The 18,306-nt window shown below is 43.1% G+C and overlaps 2 protein-coding genes across 3 annotated transcripts; one reads left to right on the top strand and one right to left on the bottom strand.

The window, feature by feature from the left end:
- Positions 1 to 3,724: 3,724 nt before the first annotated feature.
- aste1a (asteroid homolog 1a) lies at positions 3,725 to 10,687 on the bottom strand. Its single transcript, XM_060900476.1, has 5 exons — positions 9,897 to 10,687; positions 8,466 to 9,782; positions 7,915 to 8,131; positions 6,421 to 6,589; positions 3,725 to 5,704 (listed from the first exon to the last, which is right to left on the bottom strand). Exons 1-5 carry the CDS (start codon positions 9,945 to 9,947, stop codon positions 5,344 to 5,346), a joined length of 2,115 nt encoding a protein of 704 aa, XP_060756459.1. The 5' UTR covers positions 9,948 to 10,687; the 3' UTR covers positions 3,725 to 5,343.
- A 2,813-nt stretch (positions 10,688 to 13,500) lies between these two features.
- rpp25l (ribonuclease P/MRP 25 subunit-like) lies at positions 13,501 to 17,747 on the top strand. 2 transcript variants are annotated; one of them, XM_060900477.1, is made up of 2 exons: positions 13,501 to 13,772; positions 16,202 to 17,747. In XM_060900477.1, the coding sequence occupies exon 2, from the start codon at positions 16,207 to 16,209 to the stop codon at positions 16,837 to 16,839; it is 633 nt and encodes a 210-aa protein (XP_060756460.1). In that variant the 5' UTR covers positions 13,501 to 13,772; positions 16,202 to 16,206; the 3' UTR covers positions 16,840 to 17,747. The 2 variants fall into 2 exon arrangements, with proteins under 2 accessions (XP_060756460.1, XP_060756461.1); XM_060900478.1 differs by having other exon boundaries at positions 16,181 to 17,747.
- The last annotated feature ends 559 nt before the right edge of the window (positions 17,748 to 18,306 follow it).

The raw sequence follows: 18,306 nt of genomic DNA, 5'->3' as shown, positions 1-18,306 counted from the left end.
AAGTCGCCAGGTCATCACAGGGCTGACACATAGACACAGACAACCATTCACACTCACATTCACACCTACGCTCAATTTAGAGTCACCAGTTAACCTAACCTGCATGTCTTTGGACTGTGGGGGAAACCGGAGCACCCGGAGGAAACCCACGTGGACACGGGGAGAACATGCAAACTCCACACAGAAAGGCCCTCGCCAGCCCCGGGGCTCGAACCCAGGACCTTCTTGCTGTGAGGCGACAGCGCTAACCACTACACCACCGTGCTGCCCTAAAAACTGAATTTAAGATAAATATACTAATATTAGGATTGTTAAATTCTACAACTAAGCATTGCTAGCTTAAAAGATTCTCCTTTTGTGAGCTGTAATTAGTAAAATACTCTAGATATGAGACCAGAGACTATCTTGAATCAAGTTGACGACACGTGTAGCATTGCAACAAGTTTATTTTTTTTCCCATTTCAACATTCAAACATTAAAACATCTCTTAAGATTCCACTTCCCCAGGACCTCAGGCACCAAAGAAAAATAATAATAATAATAATAATAAAAAAAGTCTATGCATTTTGACTTACAGTGCTTACACAACGCCAAAGCAACAGTGCAGTGTACGAGGGGTTTACAAAATCAGGCACAAAAAAAAAAAGTCTACGCATTTTGACTTACAGTGCTTACACAACGCCATTTTGGGGGCACTGGCTATTCATGTGTACGAGGGGTTTACAAGATCAGGCACAAAAAAAACAAACACTGAACTTAACTCCCAGCATTCCAAAAAGCCCTCACTAAAACGCCTCCACTCACTCATAGGCTTTTTGAAGGCGCTTGTCTGGTCTAGAGTCTGTAGAGCATCTAGAAGGAGCTCACTCTGAATGACTGAGAAAACAGTCGCAGTAAACTTAGGATCTGTAAGGTGGAGTTGAATTGTAATGAAAGATTCAAAGATTTCAGTAAAGTTCATTTATTCCCAAAACAAGCATACTTTTTTTTCTTGAAACAAGATGAACCGCATTTGACAAATGTCCAAAATGTACTTACTTGTTTTAAAAAAAACTTGTTTTATTTTCAAAGGTGCTCCAAATAAGACTTTTTCAAGACATTTTGTCTAGACAAGATTTTCAAGATGGACTGTCTAAAAACTAGCCTTTCTAGCTAAATGAGGTTTTGCTTGTTGGGCAATTATGTCTTATAATAAGGGTGGCGAGATGTTTTGACTTGAAAATAGACAAATAAACTTCCGAAGATTTTTATTTTTTGCAGTGTGTGTGTGTGTTGGGGGGGGATCATGCCTTTGCAGTCATTGGTCCTAAACTGTGGAATGAAGTCCCCTTACATGTAAGGCTTGTCCCTTCAGTGCCTATTTTCAAATCCCTCCTGAAAACACATTTTTTCTCCCTGGCTTTTGACTCCGTATGAGTGGTGATGCGTTGTGTTGTTCTGTGTAGTGTGTATTCCTTTCTGTGTCCTTGATCTGCTTTTAGCCCATATGTATGACTCTTTACTGAGTTGGACTGTTCAGCACTTTGGTCAACTGTTGCTGTTTTTAAAGGGTTTTATAATAAACCTGAACTTCTCACATCGTCACATTTCGGTTCTGTTTGACGTTTTGGTCGTCAGGGTTGTTTTGATGGCAGGACAGATGAGCTCCTTCGTCACTGACGTTCTGGTCTGAAAGTGACGAGCTGTATTTCTGAAACGTACTGTATTCTTCTAAATATTGCTCAAGATGCTGTGTATCTGGGACACTTCCTTCTGCTTGGAACCGTATTCATAACAATATTGTGATGTATTATAGAACTGATTATCAGCACATACCGAATCTCTCTGCCTTTTGATTTTTAGCCATGAAATGATCAAAACTTGTAATAACACATTTGTAAAACACATTTTTATCATCTGTTGCTGCGTCTTTTAGAAACACTGATTAACAGAACTGTGTTATTAAAAAAAAAAAAACCTACAACGCATAGATTTACTGCCAGCTCACGCGCTCCTGCTTCTTCAATTTGGAGTTTGGAGTTTTGCGTTTGGTTTTGTGTCTCGTGCGAACACTGCAGGTTTCCATGAGCAACTTCTCATCCTTCATGTGCAGATCTTCATCCTCATTCTCATCCTCATCCATCAAATGTTTAAACTCTTTACTCAGTTCATCCACCGGTGTCCAGAGCTCCCTCGGCCTCGTCATGAAGTCGCCGTCCAGCTCGCGTTCCACCGCGGCCTGCAGGTTTCGGTAAAGCCTGATGGCACCAGGCGCGCCAGCGAGAAAAGACTCGGGTTCGATGCCTCTTTTCAGCTCATGGGCTGCACCGTGCACCAAAGAGCCACAGTACAACCTGAGTGTAAAGAAATAAACATGCTGGTATCACCGGTAGAACCTGAAGATCACTTCTGACTCATTTTCATTCAACTCAGATTGCAGAATGATTCAGTTCTCATGTGATGCTGCTTTCTTGTTGTGTTTTTTTTTCTGAATGATAGAAGTGATTAAGACTTCATGAGCTCCGCCCTGGAGGAATGACCAAGAGCAGTGAGTAGAACCTTTAGCACAGGATAAGGGAAGGGTGTGTCACGTTCAAGTGATTCAGAGTCATGAGACTTGCTAAATGAAGCCACACTTTTCTCCATACACTGCAAAAAATGATCTCTTGTTGAGAGAAAATATCTTTAATATGGGTGAATTTATCTATTATTTCTTATTAGAAGTTTACTAAAACTCAAATATAAGATTATTTAGCTTACTTTGAGACGCTTTTACTAATTTCAAGCCTTAAATTTTCTTATTCTATTGGCAGATAATTTTGCTTCTTTCTAGAATTGAATGCTTAAAATGAGCAAAATTATCTGCCAATAGAATAAGAAATATTTTTTTTTTACCTCCATTGGATAGGACAGTGTAGAGACAGGAAATGAGCAGGACGGGGAGGGATCGGGAAATGACCCCGGGCCGGAATCAAACCCGGGTCCCTGGACCCATGGCACGGCACCCCATCCACCTGAGCCACGACACCCCGGAATAAGAAAATTTAAGGCTTGAAATTAGTAAAAGCGTCTCAAAGTAAGCTAAATAATCTTATATTTGAGTTCTAGTAAACTTCTAATAAGAAATATTAGATAAATTCACCCATATTAAAGATATTTTCTCTCAACAAGAGATCATTTTTTGCAGTGTGTTAACCATCCCTCCCTCAAGATTAGTGTGTGTGTGGGGGGGGGGGGGGGGGGGGATCGTGCCTTTGCACTGCAAAAAATGGCCTTTCAAAAATAAGAAATAAAAGATTAAAACAAAGCATATTTGCTTGAATCAGGTGAAAAAAAATCTGCCAATGGAACTAGTCAAATTTGACTTGGTAAGATTTCTTAAAGTAAGATGAAAAATCTAACCTGTTTTTAGATGAAATAATTCCAAAATAAGATTGGGGAACTTATTATGCGAGATCTGATTAACTCAAAATAATCAAAATAGTTCTTATAACAAGATCGTACTTCTTACATTTAGCCATTCAAGTCATTTTTATTTATTTCATTTTAAGGGTATTTCACTTAAATTCATGACAAAGTCTTAGCAGTAAAAACTGAATTTAAGATAAATATACTAATATTAGGATTGTTAAATTCTACAACTAAGCATTGCTAGCTTAAAAGATTCTCCTTTTGTGACCTGTAATTAGTAAAATACTCTAGATATGAGACCAGAGACTATCTTGAATCAAGTTGACGACACGTGTAGCATTGCAACAAGTTTATTTTTTTTCCCATTTCAACATTCAAACATTAAGATTCCACTTCCCCAGGACCTCAGGCACCAAAAATAAATAATAATAATAATAATAAAAAAAGTCTATGCATTTTGACTTACAGTGCTTACACAACGCCAAAGCAACAGTGCAGTGTACGAGGGGTTTACAAAATCAGGCACAAAAAAAAAAAGTCTACGCATTTTGACTTACAGTGCTTACACAACGCCAAAGCAACAGTGCAGTGTACGAGGGGTTTACAAAATCAGGCACAAAAAAAAAAAGTCTACGCATTTTGACTTACAGTGCTTACACAACGCCATTTTGGGGGCACTGGCTATTCATGTGTACGAGGGGTTTACAAGATCAGGCACAAAAAAAACAAACACTGAACTTAACTCCCAGCATTCCAAAAAGCCCTCACTAAAACGCCTCCACTCACTCATAGGCTTTTTGAAGGCGCTTGTCTGGTCTAGAGTCTGTAGAGCATCTAGAAGGAGCTCACTCTGAATGACTGAGAAAACAGTCGCAGTAAACTTAGGATCTGTAAGGTGGAGTTGAATTGTAATGAAAGATTCAAAGATTTCAGTAAAGTTCATTTATTCCCAAAACAAGCATACTTTTTTTTCTTGAAACAAGATGAACCGCATTTGACAAATGTCCAAAATGTACTTACTTGTTTTAAAAAAAACTTGTTTTATTTTCAAAGGTGCTCCAAATAAGACTTTTTCAAGACATTTTGTCTAGACAAGATTTTCAAGATGGACTGTCTAAAAACTAGCCTTTCTAGCTAAATGAGGTTTTGCTTGTTGGGCAATTATGTCTTATAATAAGGGTGGCGAGATGTTTTGACTTGAAAATAGACAAATAAACTTCCGAAGATTTTTATTTTTTGCAGTGTGTGTGTGTGTTGGGGGGGGATCATGCCTTTGCAGTCATTGGTCCTAAACTGTGGAATGAAGTCCCCTTACATGTAAGGCTTGTCCCTTCAGTGCCTATTTTCAAATCCCTCCTGAAAACACATTTTTTCTCCCTGGCTTTTGACTCCGTATGAGTGGTGATGCGTTGTGTTGTTCTGTGTAGTGTGTATTCCTTTCTGTGTCCTTGATCTGCTTTTAGCCCATATGTATGACTCTTTACTGAGTTGGACTGTTCAGCACTTTGGTCAACTGTTGCTGTTTTTAAAGGGTTTTATAATAAACCTGAACTTCTCACATCGTCACATTTCGGTTCTGTTTGACGTTTTGGTCGTCAGGGTTGTTTTGATGGCAGGACAGATGAGCTCCTTCGTCACTGACGTTCTGGTCTGAAAGTGACGAGCTGTATTTCTGAAACGTACTGTATTCTTCTAAATATTGCTCAAGATGCTGTGTATCTGGGACACTTCCTTCTGCTTGGAACCGTATTCATAACAATATTGTGATGTATTATAGAACTGATTATCAGCACATACCGAATCTCTCTGCCTTTTGATTTTTAGCCATGAAATGATCAAAACTTGTAATAACACATTTGTAAAACACATTTTTATCATCTGTTGCTGCGTCTTTTAGAAACACTGATTAACAGAACTGTGTTACTAAAAAAAAAACCCCTACAACGCATAGATTTACTGCCAGCTCACGCGCTCCTGCTTCTTCAATTTGGAGTTTGGAGTTTTGCGTTTGGTTTTGTGTCTCGTGCGAACACTGCAGGTTTCCATGAGCAACTTCTCATCCTTCATGTGCAGATCTTCATCCTCATTCTCATCCTCATCCATCAAATGTTTAAACTCTTTACTCAGTTCATCCACCGGTGTCCAGAGCTCCCTCGGCCTCGTCATGAAGTCGCCGTCCAGCTCGCGTTCCACCGCGGCCTGCAGGTTTCGGTAAAGCCTGATGGCACCAGGCGCGCCAGCGAGAAAAGACTCGGGTTCGATGCCTCTTTTCAGCTCATGGGCTGCACCGTGCACCAAAGAGCCACAGTACAACCTGAGTGTAAAGAAATAAACATGCTGGTATCACTGGTAGAACCTGAAGATCACTTCTGACTCATTTTCATTCAACTCAGATTGCAGAATGATTCAGTTCTCATGTGATGCTGCTTTCTTGTTGTGTTTTTTTTTCTGAATGATAGAAGTGATTAAGACTTCATGAGCTCCGCCCTGGAGGAATGACCAAGAGCAGTGAGTAGAACCTTTAGCACAGGATAAGGGAAGGGTGTGTCACGTTCAAGTGATTCAGAGTCATGAGACTTGCTAAATGAAGCCACACTTTTCTCCATATATACAATATCCAGTGATTATTCAGATTTTTTTTCGCAATATAAAATAAAGTGCCATGTGCATTGTTGTGAAGAATATTTAATGTGTTTATATGTTTTAAGGATTATTATGTGCCTGGTCTGAGAGAGGGGACGTGGGAACGAAGCTTGTTTATGCTCGTTACAGCTTTAAAGCTCTAGTTGTTTAGTAATTAAAATTCTTATACAGGAATCAAAACCATAATAGCCACAATATTTAATTAGTCCCAGTTCTTAAGATTCTGTGTTTTAGTTAGTCCCAGTCTCTAAGTTTAGAATTCAAAATAATAATTTTCTCCATTTTCTCTCCAGTTTTATCACCTGTGGTTCCGACCCACCAATCAGCTCTCCAAAAGCACATGAGGGACTGAGAATAAATCAGGGTAGAAATAAGAAATGAGCATACCGTGCTAACTCGGGCTCCGGCACTGGATGATTCAGCAGCTGGTTCAGAATGAAGCTGTTCTTCAGACAGCACTGCCACTGACAGAAAGCGTGAGCCAACTCCAGGTCCACGATCTTCTTCCCCTTACGACTGTGCAGCTTTTTAAACCTCAACTTCACTGGTTCAATCTCTGCAAAGCAGGAAAACAATAACACGAATCACATGACTCACATCATCAAATAGTGGTAGAAACTTTAGGTTGGTTCCAGTCCTTAGAGCTCCGATTCAGATCATTTCAGTTCTTATAGCACTGACTCGGTTCGTTTCGGTCCTGAGAACTCCGACTTGGCTTGTTTCGGTCCTGAGAGCTCCGACTCGGCTTGTTTCGGTCCTGAGAGCTCCGACTCGGCTTGTTTCGGTCCTGAGAGCTCCGACTCGGCTTGTTTCGGTCCTGAGAGCGCTGACTCGGTTCGTTTCGGTCCTGAGATCACTGACTCGGCTTGTTTCGGTCCTGAGAGTGCTGACTCGGCTTGTTTCGGTCCTGAGAGCGCCGACTCGGCTTGTTTCGGTCCTGAGAGCGCCGACTCGGCTTGTTTCAGTCCTGAGAACTCCGACTCAGCGCTCTCAGGACCGAAACAAGCCGAGTCAGCGCTCGCAGGACCGAAACAAGTTGACTCGGCTTGTTTCGGTCCTGCGAGCGCTGACTCGGCTTGTTTCGGTCCTGAGAGCTCCGACTCGGCTTGTTTCGGTCCTGAGAGCTTCGATTCGGCTTGTTTCGGGCCTGAGAACTCCGACTCGGCTTGTTTCGGGCCTGAGAACTCCGACTCAGCTTGTTTCGGTCTTGAGAGAGCCGACTTGGTTCATTTCTGTTGTTAGAGCTCCAACTCAGTTCATTTTGGTCCTTAGAGAGCTGACTCGGTTCATTTCTGGCCTTAGAGTTCCAACTCGGTTCATTTCGGTCCTTAGAGAGCCAACTCGGTTCATTTCTGGCCTTAGAGTTCCAACTCGGTTCATTTCGGTCCTTAGAGAGCCGACTCGGTTCATTTCAGTCGTTAGCGTGCCGACTCGGTTCATTTCAGTCGTTAGCGTGCCGACTCGGTTCATTTCAGTCGTTAGCGTGCCGACTCGGTTCATTTCGGTCCTTAGAGAGCCGACTCGGTTAATTTCTGCCCTTAGCATGCCAACTTGGTTCATTTCGGTCATGAGAGCACCGACTCGGTTAATTTCTGGCCTTAGAGAGCCAATTCGGTTCATTTTGGTCGTTAGAGCGCCAACTTGGTTCATTTTGGTCATGAGAGCACCGACTCGGTTCCTTTGGGTTCTGAGAGCTCTGACTTGATTAATTTCGGTCCTAAGAGCACTGACTCGGTTCGTTTCTGTTGTTTGAGCTCCGACTCAGTTCATTTCAGTCATGAGAGCTCTGAATCTTGGTCAGACCCACAGTTTGGAAATTGATAGGCTATGTTAATAGTAATGCTCTCATGTTGTATATTATTTTCACACTTGTCTTCTTACCTTTCTCAGTCTGTTCTTCTCTGCACAGGTGTCCATAGACCAGGTTGGTCAGTAAAGCCCAGAACATCTCTGCTCTTGGCTCAGGCTTTGCGTGTTTTAGCCAGAAACATGTGACGTACACGGCTAGCTGCAGACCTTCAGGGACATGGAGTGACTCAGCGATCGGAGACACACCAAGAGTCTCCAACACGACCTGCAGACGCAAATGCTGCGGCTCCTAGAACAGAAAATCATCACACACACTTTCTTGTAGTAACAAGATGCTTTCTGTGTAACAACACTTTATTATAGTAACATATTTCTCTCATAAAATCAAGATCTTGATTTCTGAGCAACTAGATGTTTTACTCGTAATAACAAGACACAAGTGGATTTTCTTGCTTGGCAGCCGTGTGCTTCTGGAAGCAAAGACTGTAACATTTACTATTCCACATTTAGTAAAAAACATTTAAATGGCCTACTGTGACAGAACAGAAAGGCTTCACTCAGTGGTGAGAGACTGATTAAAGTTTTTGATTAACAGTAAAGTCGAGATAAATCCTCAGCTCTACCTCCCACAGTGAGTCCAGGTGAAGGTGTGGTGCTACACATCTGGGTAGAACAGCTGGAACCATGGAGCTGGTCAGCGTCATTCCCTGCCTGTCGTATTCCTCCACGTTGTATTGCTGTTTCTCTCCAGAAGACGTGCCGCGTTCACCAACTTTCTGACACCTGGTACACAGCAGTACGCCGTACATCACCTGTCGGATCAGCCGAGACGTCTCATTGCTGCTGCTCAGCCCATAATCCTCCACCTGGAAGTTCAGCATGACCCTCTGCAGTGTCAGGACGTCAATGATGAAGGAGGCCAGGTTGCCTTCTGCCACAGGTTTCAGAGTCCAGTCCGGCAGGTTCTGTAAAGGGCCCAGAAGCCTCATCTGAGGTTCTCCGCTTATGAAGAACTGGGCGATGGAGCTCTGCTTGAGTTGGTATGCTGCCATTCCCTGTTTTATTGCAGTGTTAAGTTTCTTTGATTTCCTGTTCTTCCCCAGGGGGCTGAGGAGAGCAGCGATGGCTTCTTTAGGACTGGGGAAACGTGATAACCACGTGAGTAAACCATCGATCTTGGCAGCTCCTCCAGGTCTAGTTGAGAACGTTGAGAAGTTTGGAAATGCACTCTTGTCCAGGTTGGTGTAGTCGTTGCCCAGGATGACGGCAAAAAGTGGAAGATTATACTTATTCATGTGGTTAAAAGCAGCACAGAGATTTCGAACGCGGTATGATTTGGCAGGGATGAATTTTTTTGCACTGCGTTTCAGCAGACGCACTTTCCTCCACTGGAAATGAGTGATGGGCAAAAATCCACTCTTGATGTTGAAGATGTAGAAATCGCTGTCATTGGACAGAACAGGGCAGTTCCACTCGCTGGCCAATGCGGCTGCTTCCCAATCCGCCTCTGCCAGGCACTGAATAAAGGGAATTCTGAGTTTCTGGAGGATCTGTTTGAACACGTTTTTGATGAGAATGGGTATAATCTGTCCTGAGCGTCCCCTGGACAAGGCGTTCGCACTTCTGATTCTTTCTTGGCATCTTGTCTTCAGGGTGTGAAATTTTTTGTCACTGACGTCGCTGCCTCCATCGAGCACCACGTACGGCTCAATATGGCAAATTCTGAGATTTCTGAAAAACCGTGTGACTATCTTCTCAAAGCCATCGTAATCTCCACCGTGTGCTTGATCCAAGTGAGACTTGAAGTAAAGACAGTAGTACAAATTGGATCCATCGATGATGAGTTTTCTTTCTCGAAAGCAGCATGTCGTCAGAAAATCACTGTTGCTCTCGATGTAGCTGTGAAGTCCGTGGACTCCCATAGTCAGCACAGTTGGGTCCTTCATGTGACAGTAACAGTGAATATAATATACTGTATATTTCTGTGTACATTTACAGATTATTGCAATCATCATGTATGAAATCAAGTCAAGAAGAGTAGGAGACAAACTTACCTGCTCACCTTGCTTCAAGAAAGTGTCCTTGATGCTATCAGTAAGCAACATTAAGTGTGAACAAAGTTCAGTTCTGCTTTTATGGTTCTTTGGGAGTTCCGACTGCGTCCCAAACTACATTCAGTCCCTACTAACCAGTGTGTCTGAGGTCCTGACACTGATCCTTTGTAGTGAATCAGAAGAGCCAACTCCCATCGAGTGAGAGTCGGCTCCCCACTTTTTTTTCCTTTCGCTGCTCAGCTCTCACTCTCAGTGGCTCAGCTCTGCTCACGGCAGAACTTTGTTTTGATTGGCAGCATGGTGGCCAATCACACGTGAGGATATAGGATCATACCATTATGTGAAAACAGAGAGGGGGACAGACGCGACAGTCAGGTGGAGCGTCTGTCCGTCCCCATCAGTGAGAGTGAGTGACAGTAGACAGCGGTGAGGAGGAGAGTGCGAGTGCGTCGCAAAAATACATAAATATGACTGACACCCGTAAACGAAGAAGCATCTGGCTGCAGTTTAAAGATATTGGGAATAGCAGAGCAGAGTGCCTTCACTGTAAAATGAAAATAACAGTAAGAGCACGTTCCACCACAAACCTGCACAGACACATCAGAACTGTCCATCCCACAGTGCAGTTGGAGGACAGAGGGCAAGCTGCCTCAACGTCTACTGACCCTGGTGTGTCTGGTCCCAAACCAACAACTGCTGCAGCAGCTACTAGTAGTGCAAGTATAATAACCCCTCCTGCTGCAACTCCAAGCAAAATAAGTCAGTTTATACCAAAGCAGATGACCCCAACCAAACAGCACAGTATTGATGAGGAGTTGGCTAAAATGATTGCCACTGATTTCCAGCCCTTTTCCATTGTGGAGGACAAAGGTTTTAAAAGTTTTCTCAAAGCCTTAAATCCCACGTACACTCTACCCAGTAGAAAAACACTGTCCCCAAAACTATATGACACAGAACGTGCATTATGGCAAGACGGTGAAAAAAGCTCCATCACTTTGCCTGACAACTGACTGCTGGACCTCTAGAACCACCTGCTCTTTCATGTCCGTCACTTGCCACTTTATCGAAAATTACAAGATGACATCTTGCCTGCTGGACTGCTTTGAGTTCACTGACAGACACACTGCAGAAAACTTGGTAGAGGAGCTATTAAGAGCGGTAAATGAGTGGCAAGTACAGGACAAAGTGGTGTGCTGTGTGAGTGATAAGGCTGCAAACATCACCAAAGCCATAAAAAATCTGAAGTGGACCCACCACCCATGTCTGGCGCATACATTAAACCTGATGATAAGAGATTCCCTGAAGGTGGTGAAAACAACCGTGGACAAGGTAAAGGCTATTGTGGAGTTTTTCCACAGAAGCACAGTAGCTGCAGAGAGGCTGAAGTCCACACAGCGCCAGATGGAGTTGCCCGAACAAGAGTGTGCTACCAGGTGGAACTCAACATTTTATATGTTGAAACGCATTCTTGAAACAAAAGATGCCATCATCTCCACCCTGGCCCTCATCAACGCGCCTGTTGATACGTTAAGTCAAGAGGAATGGGAGCTGGTGAAAGAGGTCTGCACCGTCCTGCAACCATTTGAGGAGGTGACCATGGAGATAAGTGCAGACAGGTACCTTGGACAATTGTTTTTTCTCTACTACTATTCAGTCGCTGTTATACATTGCAGAAACAACACATATGATTGACAAAACTAAACTGAAAAAAGCAATATGCCGCATAATTTTAAAAAAGCCTAATTTTAAAAGTTGCTGTTTTCTCTCCTTCAGCTATGTCACAGTCTCCAAAATGCTCCTGCTTTGCAAAGGTCTTCAGCAGATGACAGGCCAACACCAACTGACAGTAACCGTGCAGAAAGTAAAGGAATCGGTTGTGGCTCTTTGTTCAGCCATGGACCGAAAATTTCTGCGTCTGGAGTTCAACACTGTCCTCTCAGAAACCACGTTACTGGATCCTAGGTTTAAAAAGCTTGCATTCAGTGACAACAGAGCTGTTGACGAGGCACTTCAGAGAATAAGTGCCGTAGCAGCAAAATGCACCCCCAGCAGCCAGCCAGCTCCACCATTAGAGGGCCAAGTGGAGGAGGAGCCACAAACTTCTGCTGTGTGGAGGCTCTTTGATGAAAGAACTACAGGAGATGCTGCAAGGAGAAATATTACAGCTGATGTTATAATGGAGATGCGATGTTATCTTGAGGAGCCCCTCATCCAATGAGCAGAAGACCCACTGAGCTGGTGGCAGGCCAAGGCCTCAGTCTTCCCACACCTGGTGAAGGTGATGGAGGGGAGACTGTGTATTGTGGCAACATCTGTTCCTTCGGAGAGAGTCTTCTCAAAAACAGGGCAGATACTAACTGAGAGGAGAAACCGCATCAGCCCATCCAAGCTTATCACCCAAGCTGATTTTTTTGAATGCCAACCAGGGCGGCACGGTGGTGTAGTGGTTAGCGCTGTCGCCTCACAGCAAGAAGGTCCGGGTTCGAGCCCCGTGGCCGGCGAGGGCCTTTCTGTGCGGAGTTTGCATGTTCTCCCCGGGGGTTTCCTCCGGGTGCTCCGGTTTCCCCCACAGTCCAAAGACATGCAGGTTAGGTTAACTGGTGACTCTAAATTGCCCCTTGATCGAGCTGGGAGAGGGATGGACTCTGCCAAGTTTAAATGCCCCAGACACACCAACGATGGACTGTTAAAGTCAGGGGTGTTGAGTCCCTCCGGCCCTTGCTGGCTATCAGAAGAAGTGTGTTCGTGGCGCCTCCTGGTGGAAACCTAGTTTTTATATGTAATATTTAATGTATATATATGTTAGAAGTTGCAAGAGGCACAGAAAATTATTTATTAATAAATAGCACTGTTTAAATAAAAAGAGCCATTCTATTGTGTATTCATATATTTTGGGACAATAGTGAAAAATTCAGGGCTGTAATAAATAAATGAAGGAATAAAATCCATACTTTAGATTATTATGACTGTATTTAGGCTGCACACAGGTCATTAGAGCTTTCCAGTGGCTTTAGCAGAGCTCAGTGATTTTATTAGACTTTTTTTTTATCCGAGGATTCGATCGATATGGAAAATGTTTATATTCTAAAGTCCTTAAAAGTTCTTAAAATAGCGCAATCTACCCAAATCATTACATTATTCCCGGAAACCGGGTATATATCTGACTGCAATCATCATCATTATTATTATTAGTAGTAGTATCATTAGTATTATACGGATATGAAATAATAATTGGTATCATCACAGAGAAATAGAGAGTGGGGGGAGGAGTTAATGTTTTTACTTCTTCCTACTCCTTTTCGAACATGTTTAAGTTCATTTTAATTATTATTAGTAGTTAATTAGTAGTAAATTTAGTCGTGTATATATATATATATACTTTTAATTTTATTATTTTTTCTTTTTTCTATGATTATGGTTATTTAGTTTTTGTTTTCACTGTTCACACATGTTCAAAATAAAGATTTTGAATTTCAAACATCAATGAATCCAAAAAAGTATTTTAAAGAGAGAGAGGGAGAGAGAGAGAGGAATTATGGAGAATCTTGTGAGAGAATTCAAAGGAAAGCGGCGCCTCATGGCGTCCTAACCTGATGACCCGGAAGTAGATCCAGGCCAGTTTACAGGCGCTCTTGAGCTGTGCTCGTGGTTTTGCTAGGCTAATCGCTTAGCATTAGCTGTAGCGCTGTTGTGTTGTGTTGTTTATTCGCGCGTTTGATTAAATGCAGACGGTTCAGCCCGAGTCTGTGCAGCAGCTGAGGGAATAAAACCGAGTCTCAGTGCCGGAGGAGAAGTTTATGAGTTCAGAATGAGTGTTGAGCCGAGCTGATTAGCGGAAGTGCTAACGTGATTAGCTGCATTGCGGTTCTGTGAAAGGTACAATTTCATCTTAATTTATAACATCAACAATACCGGAAATAGCTTTTATATCACATCCTGTATGCATGAAGAAATGCAGCGTGAAGTCTTTTTTAAACACTGTAAATAAAAATATTAATTCACCGGTAGGTAGGGTTGCCACCTGTGTCTGACAAAAATCCTGGACATTTCGACCATCCATCGACCTTTTTGCTTGTAAGCAACGGCGCCCTTCGCACATCTAACCCAAGACAAAAATCGCCCTTCTACGCTGAAATTGTATTGCTCTAATTAGTAAAAATGACGCTTTTGCTAGTTATTTGTTTAGTTAATTGCTTTACATAATATAGCAGGTCTTCATTATTTTGGTTTACTTCCAACAGTTTTTGGTTGTGGACACCTGGGGGCAGTAGTGGGCACAGGTAAAAGGAGAATACATAATTAAGTTGTTTGTTTGCTTATGTGGAATAAAAATAAATAATCTAATTTTTCATTGTATCTGAGAATACCTGAATGTAACAGTGTAAGGCGTAGTGTCCAACAGCTTACCTGATTGCTTAGAGTGTGGTGTGTGCTTTGCTTGTGCTTGCCTGTGCCTCTGCTGCTCTTGGCTAAACAAATACATAGGAGGACATGTAACTGATATAACTGGGCACATACAGTACATACAGGAGTATGTACTACACTATTTCATTTAATTCACCAAAACCTTACCTAATCTTCCATTTATATTTGGTGTTTTTCTTTGCTGCTGCTATGAGTCCTGGCTGATTTTCAATGAATGTCTTGAACTCAGTACAGGACAACTGAAAGTTTAGCCTGACTTGAAGCTCAAGGCCAATTTATGCTGACAACCCAGTCCTCGCAGACAGTGTCTGCGTAGCCCCCCCACCTTCGCAGACGCTCTGCATGCACCTCCCAAAAATTGTGACTACCGCAGAAGCCTCGCAGACAAGAGGGCTCTGATTGGTCCACTCTACCCGCTGTACACGCACTTCCGCTTCCCTACTTTCCCGGTTTGTTTTGTTTTCACGGCCGGCATTTTTAAAAACACGAGCGAAGATGGAGCAGCATGAAGAGCGGTTGATTGAGGAAGTGAGGAAGTACGTACATCTATACGACTCCAGTTCTAGTCATTATAAAAAAAAAAAAAGTTCGTCATTATAAGTAACCGGAGGATAAACACTCCACTAACCACACCCACCAACTACTCCTAGCGACTTTGCGCCTCTTTGCGTTGTGCCGGTGAATAACATTGCGCACGCCTATTCCCCCGCTCAACAATAAATTACAACTGTCTGCGAAAAGCTATCTGCGAAAGCCTTGTCGCAAGAGCATGCAGAGGCCTTCAGCCTTCACCATTGCAACAGAGAGTCTGTTTCTTTTATCAGTCCAAGCATCCTCCATTGCCCCTTTTCCACCAAAGCAGTTCCAGGGCTGGTTCGGGGCCAGTGCTTAGTTTAGAACCAGGTTTCCTGTTTCCGCTGACAAAGAACCGACTCTGGGGTCTGTCCAGAACGGGCCAGAAAAACCGGTTCCAGGCTAGCACCAACTCTCTGCTGGGCCAGAACCGCTTACGTCAGCAGGGGGGGCGGAGCTGTTAAGACCAACAACAATAACAAGACCGCGAAAGATTGCCATTTTTAAGCGACGAGAAGCAGCAGCTGTACAAACGCGAAGTCATCCATTATTATTATTGTTGTTGCTGCTGCTTCTTCCGTGTTGTTTTTGCTTTGATATTCGCGCCAAGGTTTATGTAAACGTAGCAACGTAAGTGACATATACAGCGACGTAAGTGACGTGGCTCCGCTTAGCACGGTGAGCTATGGAAAAGCAAACTGGTTCTCAGCTGGCTCGCAAGCTGAAATACACATTTCGCCCATCATGTATAAAAAACCGGGACATTCAGTGTCCCGGATTTTTTTTTTTCCGGGACAGACCATGAAAATCTGGGACAATCAGGAAAAACCGGGACAGGTGGCAACACTACTGATAGGTCATTTAATATTGAAGAAACAAATATTATTAAAGAATAAAATGAAAAATCGGTTTAAAACATGCTGCTGAATAAGTGAGAGATTGTCATGGTGTAAACTGAGAGGAGTAATTTTTGTGTTGTGCTAAAATTTTAATCAGAAAGTCTCTGTGATTTATGATCAAATCAGTCAGGCATGAAGGAAAACTTATTATTTTATAGAAAAATTTTAAACAAATAAACTTTACACCTCAGACTTCCCTGTTTATTGTGGCAGGTTTACAGAGAAAACTACTTATTAGAAATGATCAAGGTTGAATTAAATCAGTGAATCTTATTTGCTAAGAATTTATTAACTCCATCACTGAACAGCTGATTAGTTATATATTAAATGTCAATGTTTAGTTGATGATAAAGGATTAAACCGTAGCTCGTGTTGAATACAGAGCAGCTCTTCTGTGTGGTTTTCCAGGTGAGATGGAGAACTACAGGAAAGCGGGCGTGGTCGAGCAGCCGTGTCTCTGCCCGTTTACTGACGACCTCCAGGATGGCTCTCCTGTGGTCCGGGTTCGAGATGGCAGCAAAATCCGTAACCTGATGCGGTTTGCTCAGAGCCGGATGGAAGGCAAAGTGGAGAAGCCGCTGGAGAGCGGAGGCAGTCGAGAGGAAGCGGAACCGCAGGTGTGTCGTCAGATCGTGTTCACGGGCGTCGGCCCGAGCGTCTCCAAGGCCATCACCTGCGTAGAGATCCTGAAGCGGCGAATGGGAGGGCTGCACCAGGTCACGCGGCTGATCTACAGCTCACTGCAGGAGACGTGGGAGCCTCTGGAGCCGAGCGCCGGCCTCGACAGCATCACCGTGACCCGGAACATCCCCGCCATCTGGGTGCTGCTCTCCAGAGACCCACTGGACTCCAACACAGCCGGATACCAGGCGCCAGGGAGCTTCAACGCACTCTGGGCACAGGCCAGCGCTAAGGAGGAGCGAGAGAATCAGAGGAGGAAGAGTGGAGGAGGAAGAGGAAGTGGAAGAGGAAAAGGACCTCGCAGACAGATGACTCGCCCCAGAGAGGAACGGAAACCTTCAGGACAAGCATCAGGAGCACAGTGAGGCTACCACCACCAGGTTTTACCCAGAGCTAACCGTGATCAGCCAATCAGAGCAGAGATTAAACATCACAGGAGTCGCTAAATATCTGGAGTGGTCGTGAATTTGTGTAGCTCTGTAACATCAGACTGTTTAGGCTGCAGAAGTCTCATCTCATTATCTGTAGCCGCTTTATCCTGTTCTACAGGGTCGCAGGCGAGCTGGAGCCTATCCCAGCTGACTACGGGCGAAAGGCGGGGTTCACCCTGGACAAGTCGCCAGGTCATCACAGGGCTGACACATAGACACAGACAACCATTCACACTCACATTCACACCTACGCTCAATTTAGAGTCACCAGTTAACCTAACCTGCATGTCTTTGGACTGTGGGGGAAACCGGAGCACCCGGAGGAAACCCACGGGGAGAACATGCAAACTCCACACAGAAAGGCCCTCGCCGGCCACGGGGCTCGAACCCGGACCTTCTTGCTGTGAGGCGACAGCACTAACCACTACACCACCGTGCCGCCCCGGCTGCAGAAGTAAATAAAAAAAATTTAAGTGATGTTATGATCTGGTTTGTGATTTAACCCCTCGTTAAGCTCCGCCCCATCATATAGCAACATCTGCATATTTAAATCAGGACATGAGCGAGGTTTTGGCTAAACTGGGTGTAAAATAACACTTTAAAAATGAATTTTTTTATTATTATTTCAGAGTTAAGTATTTCTTTATTAGTTCATTAAAAAGAGGAAAAATCCTTTGTTTTTAGTTTTCAGGGGGTTTAATTGACAAACCAAACAGAAAATGATTATAATTTGTGTTTCGCTTCCTGAATGTGGTGACAGGTTAAAAGTGTGAAGATTTAAGATTTACATCAGACTAAAGTGCAGCTTTTTTCATCTTTATTTCTGCTTTTGAAGGCAAATAAATATAAATGTATAAATAAATAGATTTGTATGTAAAATATTCATATTTTTATCTGAAATAAAGATAATTGAAGAAAAAAATTTAACTTCTTTTTTTCCACCTGGTTTGAGTTTCACTTGATGTAATCCACATCCGTAAACTTTATAAATGCATCAGTAAAATGTTTACACCTTGTAAAGCACAAGACACTTTAAAACCACTTCTTTTACAGAACTTTTTTTTTTTAAAGGAGAGTTCATCTCTGTTATTGGAGTTGAGTTGCAGGTCACCTGGGCTTCATTTCAATCCATTCAGTTTAATGATTCGTTCAGATTTGTTTGCCAGTTTGTGTAGTCTGATCTTGGAGCCTTCTGAGACGGGCAACAAATAACTCGAGCCATGTAAGGTATCGAATCGTTGTTCCTCTCATGCACTGAAACGCTAGAAATCTCCAGCTTGGACACAACAAGCTCAGATGATCCGTTAAACAGGAAAAGAGCGAGTCTCTGTGATGTCCAATGGAGTTAGATGATTCTCTGAACAAAAGATGAGTGATAATTCCGTCATAACAGAAATGATT

This window comes from Neoarius graeffei, chromosome 19, assembly GCF_027579695.1.
Source record: "Neoarius graeffei isolate fNeoGra1 chromosome 19, fNeoGra1.pri, whole genome shotgun sequence".
Classification (NCBI taxonomy): domain Eukaryota; kingdom Metazoa; phylum Chordata; class Actinopteri; order Siluriformes; family Ariidae; genus Neoarius; species Neoarius graeffei.
This window is presented reverse-complemented; position numbering and strand designations above follow the sequence as displayed.